This window comes from Rhinolophus ferrumequinum, chromosome 10, assembly GCF_004115265.2.
Source record: "Rhinolophus ferrumequinum isolate MPI-CBG mRhiFer1 chromosome 10, mRhiFer1_v1.p, whole genome shotgun sequence".
Classification (NCBI taxonomy): Eukaryota; Metazoa; Chordata; class Mammalia; order Chiroptera; family Rhinolophidae; genus Rhinolophus; species Rhinolophus ferrumequinum.
The window spans coordinates 15835830-15849311 of NC_046293.1; the positions used below are offsets into that span (position 1 = coordinate 15835830).

The window sequence follows — 13482 nt, forward strand, 5'->3', positions numbered from 1 at the left end:
ACTTTGGTACACAGTGTATCCTTCCAGATTTTTCTATATACTTCAAAAAAAAGTGGAATCATAGGTACGTTTTATAATCTGCTTTCCTCATATAACAACACATATTACACCTCCACATCTGATCTCTCTAGTGGCTTCCAGACTTCTATATTCATTCAACTGCCTACTTGATCTTGTTATTTCAAATTTAGTGTAGTCTAAATGGAACTTTTAATATTCTCTATAAGCTCGTTTTCTCCTCAGTCTTCCCCATCTCAGTAAATGGAAATACAACCAAATTCTTCCAGCTAAAATCTTCATCCTCCACTCTCTTTCTGTCATCTGCCACACCCAATTCATCAACCAGTTCCGTCAACAAGAATTCCAAAATACGTTTTGAATGTATCCATTTCTCCTCACCTCATTGTCACTACTATAATCTAAGACTTCCATGACTACTGCAAAAGCCTCTTAACTTGGCTTGCTGCATACGCTTCTGACCCCTCCAACTTATTTTCCACATAACTGCAGTGACCGTTCCAAAATGTTCAATGGATCATGGCACACCTCTCCTTCAAGAGGGGTGCTGTTCTACTCTAAAAGCAATTTAAACGATCATGACGTTCAAGGCCCTCCATCATCTGTCGGTGGTCACCTGTCTAACCTCCATTCCTGCGCTCTCCTCTTTCACTCAGCTCAAATCTGTTGCCAAACACGCCAAGTACTCCCAATCTCCGGGCCCTTGCTTGCACCTGCTGTTCACTCCTCTTGCAGCGTTTGCCCCAGCGTTTTACACGGATAGCATCTTCTCACCATTTGGATTCCATCCCAAATGCCATCTCATCCTTTTCTGCCTACCCATTCTGGAGTGGCCACCCCTCCCCCGCAATCCCACTACCCACCTCACTATCTTATTGTTCTCTCTTACTGTCTTCACAGGTTTAACAGAAATTGAACTTATTTTGTTAATTTGTTTGGCTATTGTTCATCATCTCCCTGCCCTCACGCGCTCCTGGAATATAAATTCTCTGACAGCAGGAATATTAACAGTCTTGTTCACTGCTGTATTCTCAGCACTTGGAACAATTCCTGGTACACAGTTGTCAATCAATAAATACTTATTGAAAAATGGATGTGAGTTCCATATTTTAAAATTTTTTGGTGTTGTAATACTTTTAAAAAAATCTTTTTGTTTTGGAATAATTTTAGATTTACAGAAAAATTGCCAAAAAGAGTTCCCATATACCATTTACTCAGTTTCCCCAATGCTAACACATTTGTGAAAACTAAAAAATTAACATCAGAGCAATACTATTAACTGAACTACAGACTATTCAGTTTTTCAATTAATGTCTGTTTTGTTCCAGGATCCAATGTAGGGTTCCACCTTGCAAATTTACTCATGATATCTCCTTATGTCTCCTCCAATTTGTGACCATTTCTCAGTCTTTCCTTGCCTTTCACCACCTTTAAAATCTGAAGAGTACTGTTCATATATTCTGTGGAATGTTCCCATATTCTGAAGATTTGTCTCATATATTCTCATAGTGAGAGTGGGATTGTAGATTTTTGGGAGGAGTACCACAGAGGTGAAGGTGCTTCTTAACATATGATAGGGGAGGCGGGGCAAATGATACCAACATGACTTATCACTTTATTACTTGATATTAACTTGATTACTTGATTAAGGTGGTGTTTGCCAGGTTTCTCTATTGTAAAGCTACTATTTTTCCCTTTCCATACTCTATTCTTTGGAAGGGAGTCACTAAACCCGGTGTACACTCAAGGAGAGGAAAATAAACTCTCCTGAAGTGGGAAGTATCTACGTATATTAATTCTTCCATGTATTTTTAATTATGAGAAAGCGAGGCAGTGGCATTTGCAGTAAGTCTCTTAATGACAGACATTATTCGAATACTTATTTACCTAAAGGAGAAACTGTATTTGTTAAATACTCTTACCTACCAGTATCAAGATACCAAAGATCCTTGCAGCAAACTTGACTGTTCAGTGCTTTTTTGTAGCCATCTCTTCCACTCCAAAAATATAATCGAGAGCCAACTGCAACAGCGCAGTGTCCAGCTCTCGGTCTTGGTCTTGAATTTTTTTTATCTTCCTGAGAATCTGATACTAGGGTGGTCCACTCTGCTGTATCTAAAAAGATAGAAATATCCATGACTAATCTATTATTCTTAAACAACAAAACAAAAATCCTTTTATTAACAAATTGTACTTCAATAAGTAACTCTTAAAAGACTCACCCAGATTTAGGTAAGAAAATGAACTGGTACATCTCCATTCACAATCATGCGGTGAAGTCTCAATATTTTCCCCCTTATGAGGAACCCATCCACCAAAAATATACATCCTAAACAGCAACGAAAAAGAACATAAAGTAGCTGACATTTTTTCTAAAGCTTTAATTTTATTTTTTAGATTAAAATTCTAAGAATAGACTTAAATTTCTTATTTGTTAACGCCAAGCTACAGAACTATTCACTCGCTTATCACTGTCAAGGTAATGGGAATAAGATAATGAATAATGTAGTCTTTCAAAAGTTTACAATTTTACGAAGCAATAAAGAATCAAATTATTTATCTCTGGCAAGTTATTTAAAGTGGGAAATATTTCAATTATAATACATTTGAAAATCAATATTATATGTAACATATTATGGGTATCTCAGTCAGAAAGATATTCAAATGATCTATGACATTCAAAGTCAAATTTAGAATTGTATGCATATAGTAACCAAAGAGGATTAGTTTCATATAACTTTGGCCACTGATATCACTGCAATAAAAAACTTTAAACCATGTTCCTCAGGGCCCTAGGGGTTCTTGAGACATGCCTAATTGCTACTAAAGGAGAAAAGCTCAATCATACCAGAGTCGACCTCAAGCCAACCAGAGAAGCTCTGTTTTTATCTATTTTATATATTAGAGTTCCAATGAAAAGCTACATATTATAAAAGGTTCTTCTGCTTTAAAAATGTCTATTTTGTTTATGTCTGTTTTTCAAAAAGAACTGATGAGGTTCTAATTACAACTAGTTGTTTCCTAAAACATTACTTTTAAGATAAAGTCCCTATACAAGGAAATAATATGCAATCCTGGCCCGGTGTTACACAAATAAGGGACCTTGTCGATGATAGTAACAACACACCATTAAGAAGTGCTCTCTATGTACCCGGAACTGTTTGAAGCATTTTCTATGTATTAATCCATTTAATCCTCATTACGACCTTGTGAAATAGAATGTATTATTATTTACATTTTATATTTGAGGAAATTGAGGTACAGACAGATTAAGTTTCCTTGCCCCAGGTCAAAGGACAAGTAGCAAAGCTGAGACCTGAATTCAGGCAATCTGGTTAGAGTCTGTAGTCTAACCATAACTCCATCAAAAGTATAACCATTGAGTATACATATCAAATCACGCACTACCAAAAATATGTAAAATATGTAAAAAGAAACAGTGAGTTGGGTGTGTCAAACCTGTCTATACAGAACCAATCAGTTTGACAACACTCTGCCTTACACTTAAGTAATACCTACTCTGTGCAAGGCATTGTAAGGAACGTAAAGAAGTGTAAGGGGGCAGCATGATAAGAAAACAGCACATTAAGTATTTTAACTTCCATAGGCATGTTATTTTAGCTCCAGTAAGCACAAACATTATTAAATTCAGTAATATATTTCCAAGAAACTAGTAGCATCACACTTTTTTAGTGTATCTTTCTTAAATTGGTTAAAAAACAAACAAACCAAAAAACAAAGAAACACCATACTTGTTTCCTATAACACTGGCTGTGTGAAGGCTTCGTGGAAGTGGCACTGTCCCTTTAGTTTCTGGTTTTGACCATGACATAGTTTCTAAAAGTAAAAATAAGTACATCAGCAACTTGATCTAATAACAGCAAATTACATGAACTGGCATAATTTTAGAAAAGGACTTACTAAAATAAAGCAAACATGTTTCAAATTGTTACTTGAATTTTATTTTAAAATAAACATTTCCAGCTGACATGAATTGCCAGTCACAGAAATTATTTACACTTAAATGTTAGTAATTATAATGATGAGGTGTATTTAGGATACCACTGATTTTGAATTGAGGCCAGATTAGGCATATTAACGTTTTAAGTAAGGGTACATTGTGTAGAAGATAGTCAAGAGTGAAAGGTACGCCTACTCCCCAATCATTCATTCCTAGGATCTCTTTAAGAAGAGCTACCCAAAGGTTTTCCACTGACCAGCAATAACATTCCTAATGCTATACTTCCTGTACATGTAGTAACTGTATAAATTTGATCATCCCCAACTGCGACACTTTACAAAGTGAAACGGGCTACTATTGATAATTACATGGTACAATAAGCATTCCCAGGCAAACCAGGAAATACGGCGGCCCTACTTATAGGGAGTACAGAAGAGTTAGTATCATAAATCAAACAATCATTTGTTTAACCTCATTGATCAGCCATCATTCATATCACACCACAGCTGCCCCGGAGATGGCTACAAGTGCTAGTCATAAATCTAAGTGCAACTCAATAAATACTGTACTCAAAAATATTTTTCAAAGCAATTTTTATATTTGCCTTTATCAATCATAACCAGTTCCTGAACCTGAATCAAGTTAAGCTTACCTAAGTCAAGTTGCCATAGGTCATCCAGGCGAGAACCACACATTCCACCAAAAACATACATTTTAGGACTCCCAGAATCTTTTTTGCAATATATAACAGCTGTGTGGGATTCTCGCGGCGAAGGCACAATCCCTTTCGTCACTGGAATGCTCCAACCCACAACACCAGAGCCATGCTGTAGCTCCAACTCATAGAAATCATTTAAATACCTAGAATATCATACCAGAAATTAAAAACATTAACATAATATGTACCTTTCATTTGCTTTTTGTTTCTATCTACAAAGATAATATATGCTTACTGTGAAAAATTCATATAGTATAGAAAGGCATTAGGAGAGCAGAAACCCCATACTCATTCATTCAACACGTATTTATCAAACACTGCTGTGTACCAGGCACTTTTCTGGGAATAAAGTAGTAAACAGAAGAGATCTAAAAAATTTCTGCCACCAGTTAGACAATACTCTTGTCCATGACAACAACAGTGATGATTTCAAAACAGCCACAAATTCTCTGACACTCTTCCTACCAGGAGGTAGGGTCTATGTCCCCACCGCTTGGTTCTGGGCAGGCTTGTGATTGCTTTAACTATTAGAGTATGAGGAAGCGACACGACGTGATTTCTAAGGCTCGGTCACAGAAGGTCAAAACAACTTCACTATGGAACACTTGCTCTTGGAATCCTGCACCACAATGTAAGTCCAACTACCACAAAAACCACCATTTAGAGAGGCCAAATGTAGACACAGAGGATGACAGTCCCAGCTGAGTGTCCTTCAGCCGTCTCAGTTGAGGCATCAGACACAGAAGTGACCATTCACGACTTCCCATTTGAAGCCTAATCTTCACTCCCGTATCCTCTATGAATTCCTAATGACAGAATCCATGAGCATAAATAATGAAATGGTTGTTACTTTCCATCACTAACTTTTGGGGCAATTTATTACATGGTATGTGATAACCAGAAAAATCACTATTGACAAGGACTGGTAAGACCGCCTGCTTGATGCATACCCACACATGTATAAATGAGGCATACTACAAATGCTGCTTCGCAAGTTTTCTTTCTTTTTAAAATTTCACTCTACAACGTTGTAACAATATTCTACATAGCTTTTTAATTCTAGAAACTGGCATTAAATTTCTCAACGGTGACATGGATGTTTCCAATGTTTTGAGCAAAATGACTTTTATAGAAACCTATTTCCTATCAAATTATTACTCAGGTATGAGGGGAAAATTAAAACATTTGAGGATACATAAAACTTCAAAGTTTAGCCATATAATTGTTTTGGGGAAAAGTGATTCTAGACCTCAATCAGGAAAAATAAAAGGAATTCCAAGAAAGAATACACTGAATAAGAGAAATGGTAATGCAAAGAAAGCAGTAATTTATAATTACATTTAAATTCATGTTGATGATCTTGGTCATCTAAATAATCACTAAGAAAGACTAACGAAAAAATTAATTTCTTAACATTATTGTAATACGGAATAAGATTCAAGACTATAGGGAAATATGGAAAAAGGAGGAAAGCAAAAAAAACCCCTAAAGGTAAAGATAGTAATCTATTCCCAAATGTGTGTGATAATTTCTGAGCAATAAGGAAGCACAGGATTAGCATGTATAACTTTCAAATCATTAAAAGGAAAGGAAGAATCAAAGAAAAACAATAAATTAAGAAAAAGTAAACAGCAGGAAAAAGAACCAAAGCATACCCTATGGAAAGCAACTACTAAGATGATTAGAAAAACAATAACACTATAAATAATGTCAAAAGAAAAATGATAAACTGTGAAAGCAAATTTGGTACACATCATAGAAAAAGATTAAATTTCTTAATGTAAAGAGCTCCTACAAAATCAAGATAATGACCAATCACACAATAGACATAGATAAAAGGATATAAAGTAACAATTCCCAGAACAGGAAATAAAAATTATATAAATGTATATGTATACACATGCAGATACACAGATATATAGACATACATACAAATACAAACGTTTGCCCTCATTTAAAAATATCTAGTAAAGGCAGGAAAAGTGGGGCAGGGTAGGGGGTAGCAACAACAAGCAGGGTAAACAGAAGACATAAAATAAAAGGGGAGGGAAAAACTTCCTTATTATAAAACAAAGTCTCTTGGGGGCAGGGGACATGAAGGGGAAACAAAATAAAAGAACCCTGAATCCATCTATAAGCTATTAACAGCAAGGATTATATTAAACTATTTAACAACTGATATGGCACAGACTTAAACAGATTAGAACAGACCCCAGCCAGTATGCTATACCAGTTCATACTGATTAATTGCTAGTCTTATTTACAAAAGATAAGTCTACAACAAAATAATACACACAGGTTGGAAATTAGATATACAAGAAACAAAACACAAATTCACAAACACTAGCAGACTTTAAAATATTCAAAAGTTGATATAACCTTGTCCCCACCCAAAAAACCCCAAAACTTTGAATAATAATTTAAAACAGTGATTTAATAAAGAACCTTGTACCCAGTCAAGAACTCACAATCTTCATGAACACCTATGGCATAATCACAAAAATTGACTGTGAAACAGACCACAAAGACAATCTCCAGAAAAGAGAAACCCCATAATCAGCTTTTTTCTTTTAAACGCAATATAGTAAAAGTAAATATTAGCAACAATAACAAAACTTTCCATGTGGAAATTTAAAAAAATTATGCACTATTACTTTTGGATTAAAGAGAAAATAGAAATTAATGACAATAAGAGCACTATATATCAAAACTGATGAAATATGGCCAAAGCCGTAATCAGAGGAAAGTATATAGCATTTATTAGAAAACAATACTGAAAATAAATGAATAACCAAATTATTAGAAGTGAGAAAAAGTTTTAAAAAATGTTAGAAAAAGCATTCAAACTATTATTAATAGAAGTTTAAAAGAAGCCAGGAAAAAGGGAAAAAAGAAATGGAATAGAGTTAAAGAAAATAAATGAGAAATATTTTAATAAAACAAAAAAATGGTTCTTTGAAAACTCCAATAAAAAAACAAACCACTAGCAAGTCTGATTAGAAAAAAGAAAAGACAATCACATACATTTCGGAATGAGAAAAAAGATGGTAACCACAGATTCAGAGGTTTTAAAGATACACGGAGAATTGCCATAATTTTTATCAATAAATTTAAAAATCTAGATGAAATGAGTGATTTTTCAAGGAAGATACAAATTACCAAATGACTCAAGAACAAGTTAGAAAATCTAAATAGATCAATAACTATAAGAGATATTGAAAACGTAGTCTAACATCATCCCTTAACTTATTATTAATTCCAGAAAATTATGGAAAATTACTACTAAATATTCAAGAAATATTTTTTAAGGATAATAAGAGATGGAGAACTTCCCACAACCTCAGAACACAGCCCTGATTATGTTCCCAGGGGTAACATAATCCTGATACTCAAATCAGATTATAATAGCACCCCATTATCCCAAATAAAGACAATAAGGGCAAAAATCGCTAATGACTCCAGATAGCTTAAATAAATGTCAGCAAAGTGAATTCAGCAAAGCATGAAAATAACACGGTAACACAATAATGTAGGGTTTAACTAGGAATAAAAAGGTGGCTCCTATTGCAGAACCTAATAATATGTGCACAAAATTAATGGTTTAAAGAAAAGAACAATAGGCTCATTTCTCTACCTGAAATGAATTAGAACTACCTCAACATCCATTTTCTGGTTAACAAGAGAGGAAAAAAACTAGGTGGCAAAATAGAATTTTAAGAAAACTTCCTTAATCTGATCAAAGACATATACTAGAAACCTATAGCAAACATCACAATTAATGATAGAAAAGAAAGGTAAATATATTAATGAAACAGAATAGAATCTAGAACATGAGTTGACAAACTTTTTCTGTATTGGGCCAGATAATAAATATTTTAGGCTTTGCAGGTCATAAAGTCTGCCACAACTAGCAAACTGTGCTCTTTTAATAGAAAGCAGCCAGAGACAATATGCAAATGAATAGGCATGGCTGTTTTTCAATAAAACTTTATTAACAAAAACAGACAGCAGGGGACTGGCCCGGTGGCTCAGGCGGCTGGAGCTCCATGCTCTTAACTCCGAAGGATGCCAGTTCGATTCCTACATGGGCCAGTGGGCTCTCAACCACAAGGTTGCTGGTTTGACTCCCGCAAGGGATGGTGGGCTGCGCACCCTGCATCTAGCAATGGTAACTGGACCTGGAGCTGAGCTGCGCCCTCCACAACTAAGACTGAAAGGACAACAACTTGACTTGGGGGGAAAAAGAAAAAGCTCTGGAAGTACACACTGTTCCCCAAAAAAGTACTGTTCAAAAAACAAAACAAAACAAAATACAAAAAAAAAAAAAAAAAAACCTTAAAAAAAAACAACAGACAGCAGGCCAAATTTGGCCCACAGAGTGTAGTTTGTAACTCCTAGTCTAGGGAGAGCCTAGAAAAAGACACATTTATATGAGGATAAAGATATGACAGAGATGGGACTTCAAATGAACAGGGAAAAAATGGATTATTTAATAAATGATGGTGGGAGAATTGGAAATCTATTAGGAAGAAAAAAGTTAAAAGCCTCACAGTAGTCACAAAAATACATTTCGAATGTATTAATGTTTTAAACAAAACACAAAGCTGTGAATGTACTAGAAGAACATATAGAAAAGTTATTTTTATAATTTTGGTGTAGGAGAGTCTTCCTAAGCAATATACAAAACCAGAAAGCCATAACAGAAAATATTGTCAAACTTGATAAAACAAAAATGAAAACCCTTTAAAACAAAAACAGCAAATAGAAGACTTGGAAAAAATATTTGGAACATATTAAATGCGATGATATATAAAGGGCTCCTAAGAATCAATAATAAAAACTGAAATCCATGAAAATATGATTAAAAAAATGAATTCAGCAAAGTCACGATACAAGATCAATATACAGAGACCAATTGTATTTCTACATATTAGTAATGAACAATCCAAAAATGAAATTAAGAAACCAAATTTATTCTTAGTCATCAAAAAGAATAAAAAATTAGGAATAAATTTAACAAAATAAGATCAAAACTTGTACATTGAAAACCTCAAAATAGTGCTGAGAGAAATTAAAGATCTAAGTAAATGGAGAGACATTTCCATGTTCATGGACTGGAAGACTCTGTTAATGACAGCAATTCTCCACAAATTGATCTATATATACAACACAATCCCTATCAAAATCCTGCAGAATTTTTTGCAGAGATTGACTAACTGATCCTAAAATTTACAAAGAAATGCAAAGCCTCTAAAGTAGCCAAAATACACTTGAGAAAGAATAATAAAATTTGCGGCCAGCCCGGTGGCTCAGGCGGTTAAAGCTCGGTACTCCTAACTCCGAAGGCTGCCAGTTCGATTCCCACATGGGCCAGTGGGCTCTCAACCACAAGGTTGTCGGTTCGACTCCTCGAGTCCCCCATGGGATGGTGGGCTCTGCACCCTGCAACTAAGATTGAACACTGCACCTTGAGCTGAGCTGCCTCCCGGATGGCTCAGTTGGTTGGAGCGCATGATGCTCTCAACCACAAGGTTGCCGGTTCGACTCCTGCAAGGGATGGTGGGCTGTGCCCCCTGCAACTAGAAAAGGGCAACTGGACCTGGAGCTGAGCTGCGCCCTTCACAACTAAGATTGAAAGGACAACAACTTGACTTGGAAAAAAGGCCTGGAAGTACACACTGTTCCCCAATAAAGTCCTGCTCCCCTTCCCTAATAAAATTAAAAAAAAAAAAAAAGAATAATAAAATTTGAGAACTTACATCTTCCAATTTCAAAACTTACTACAAAGCTAAAATGTGGTACATATAGGTCAATGGAATAGAATTAAGAGTCCAGAAATAAACCCTTACAATTAGGGTCGGTTAATTGATTTCCAAACAAGATGCCAAGGCTAGTCTTTTCAACAACTGGTACTAAGACAACTGGATATCCACATGTTAAAAGATTTATTTCGACATTTACTTTACCCCAGTCGTAAAAATTAATGCAAAATGAATCAAAGAGATAAATGTAAGAGCTAACATTATAAAACATTTAGAAGAAAACAGAGGAACAAATCTTCATAACCTTGAGATAGGTAGAATTCTTAAATATGACATTAAAAGCATGACTCATAAAAGAAAAAAAATTGATTAATTGGACTTATCAAAATTAAAAACTTTGTGTTTCAAAAGATACCATTAAAAGGAAATGAAAAGACAAGCTACAGATTGGAAGAAAATATTTGCAAATCACATTTCTGATTAAAACAAACTTGTATCCAGGATATATAAAGAACTCTTAGGATTCAATAATTAGAATACAAACAATTTAAAAATCAATTAAGATTTGCATAGAAATTTCACCAAAGGAGATATACAAATGGCTAAAAAGCTCATGAAAAAACGCTCAACATCACTGGTCAATAGGGAAATACAATTTAAAACCACAATGAGGTACCACCTTATACCCACTATTTTGCTACAATAAAAAAAGACAGACAATAACAACTGTTAGTAAGGATGTAGAGAAATTAGAAGCCTCAGACATTGCTGGCAAGAATGTAAAACGGTACAGTCACTTTGGGAAACAGTTTGGTAGTTCTTAAGAAGTTAAACATAAATTTACCACATGACCCAGTAATTCTGCTAGGTTTCTGATGAAAAGAAATCAATACATGTCCATACAAAGACTTGTATGCAAATGTTTATGGCAGCATTATTCATAAAAACCAAAAAAACTATCCAAATATCTAGAAACAATCCAAATATCCATCAACTGATGAATGGATAAACAAAATGTAGTATGTGCATACAATGGAGTACTATTCAGCCATAAAAAGGAAGAAGAAATATTTGATATATGCTACAACATGGTTGAACCTCAAAAATATTACGCTAAGTGAAAGAAGATAAATGCAGAAAATCACGTTTATATGAAATGTCCAGCAAAGGCTAATCTATGGAGACAGAAAATAGATTAGTGGTTGCTTGGGGATCAGGATGGGAATAGGGACTGACTGCAAATGGATAAGAAGTTTCTTTTTGGAGTAATGGAAATGTTCTAAAACTAGATTGTGGTGATAGGTACACAACACTGTGAATTTACTAAAAATCGTTGTATTGTACATATAGAAGGGTTGAATTTTATGGTATATAATTTATATTTCAATTTTTAAAAAAAGAAAAATGAAGAAGGATATGACTAAGTTCAAAAATTGAACGGCAAATGTTCAATAAGCAGTTAATCAAGCTCATTCCCAGGTTTTAAAAAGTCAAAATAAACCCATGAATTGTATTCACCTATTAGCTTAGCAAAAACTAAGAGAGAGACAAGCTAGTATTGCCAAAGATGTAGGCATTGTCATACACTGTTACCAGGAATATAAATGGCTTTGTCTCTTTGGAGGTTGATTCAGGAGTACCTAACAAACTTAAATGTAAGCACCCTTTGACACCCCCCCAATTCCACTTATAAGTATCAATCTTACAAAATATTTATACATGTGTGAAAACTGTAATAAAAAAAAAAAGAAAGAAAGAAAATATTTAAATGTCCTTCAGTAGAGGAAAGGTTAAATAATTTGCATAATTCAGACTACTTTTCAGCCTTAAAAAAAATAAGGTCAATTTGTGTCTACTGCCATGAAAAGAGCTCCAAGATTTATCACTAAAGGAAAAAAACAACAACAACAAACAAACCCAAAGTCACAAAGCAAAAAGAAAGATCTCACTTCTATAAGAGAATACATGTCTGTGTAGGATCAAATTAACGCTCCCAACTCTCCTCTCCCAGTATGTAGAGCATACATCCCTGGATCATTGACTTAAGGGCTTGGCCTTATGGCTTGCTTTGACCCATGGACTGTGAACAGAAATGAATGTACTAGCTTTAATCAGAGGCTTTAAAAAGCATTGCATGTATCTATTTGCACCCTCAAGAATGGTAAACTTGAGAAGCTTGCCTGTTAGATACAATAACCTAAGGAAGGCTGACTGATACAATGTATTACATGAAAAAGGTCCCCAAAAATACACATCAAACTGAATTACGTATGTTTGCCTAGGTTAGGGGACAGTGATGTTATAAGAAAAAACTTTTTATACTTTCTAATTTCTTGAATTTTTATGAGTCTCTACCTAAACAATCTGTTTAATGGAAAAATGAAAAAAGACGTGCTAAAAATAAAAGTACATCGATTAGTGTGGTGGGATAAATATTTTTTCATTTCCTCTAGTTTCAAAATTTCCGATGATGTTTTAGTGTATGTTATTTTTTAAAGTTTGGGGGGGAAAAAACGGAAAAAAAAAACTAAGACGTCAACCTAACGTAAGTAAAAAGACACATTACACAGTCATAATAACTATTGTACTATATGTGGATGGCAACTTGAAAGTGCTTTAAGAATTATGCCAATGACTTTATTTAGCTATCACAATGACACTGAAAGATAGGTGTTTAATCATTCCCATTTCACAGTGAAGGAAAACGAGCCTAGATTACTGGTACTAAAGGACACACATAGTAAGCAGTGATTCAGAAAACAGCCTTTTGGACTCTAAATCTCCAAATCCTGAGTGCTAATAATGACAAAGTGATCAAAACACTATGTGAATAGAAAAGAGATAGTGATTAATTCTGTTTGGAAAAAGGAGGGGAGTATTGGTTCAAAAAGTATTTGCTTTTGTGAATCACTCTAACAGCTTCCTGCATGAAAAGTGGAAATAATGGCCTTTTTATATTCAGATTTTTGTCTCCAAATTCCCAAAGAAACCTAATTTGAAAATAACATTTGTTACTTTTCATT

The 13482-nt window shown here is 34.5% G+C and overlaps 1 protein-coding gene across 2 annotated transcripts in view; it reads right to left on the minus strand.

The window, feature by feature from the left end:
* HCFC2 (host cell factor C2) overlaps positions 1 to 13482 on the minus strand; it is a 43205-nt gene that overhangs the window by 26301 nt on the left and 3422 nt on the right. For both annotated transcript variants that reach the window (XM_033116495.1, XM_033116496.1), the window contains exons 4-7: positions 4632 to 4840; positions 3771 to 3855; positions 2241 to 2347; positions 1945 to 2133 (exon numbers count right to left, since the gene is read on the minus strand). In XM_033116495.1, the coding sequence (XP_032972386.1) occupies positions 1945 to 2133; positions 2241 to 2347; positions 3771 to 3855; positions 4632 to 4840 (590 nt within the window). The remainder of the gene's footprint in view (positions 1 to 1944; positions 2134 to 2240; positions 2348 to 3770; positions 3856 to 4631; positions 4841 to 13482) is intronic.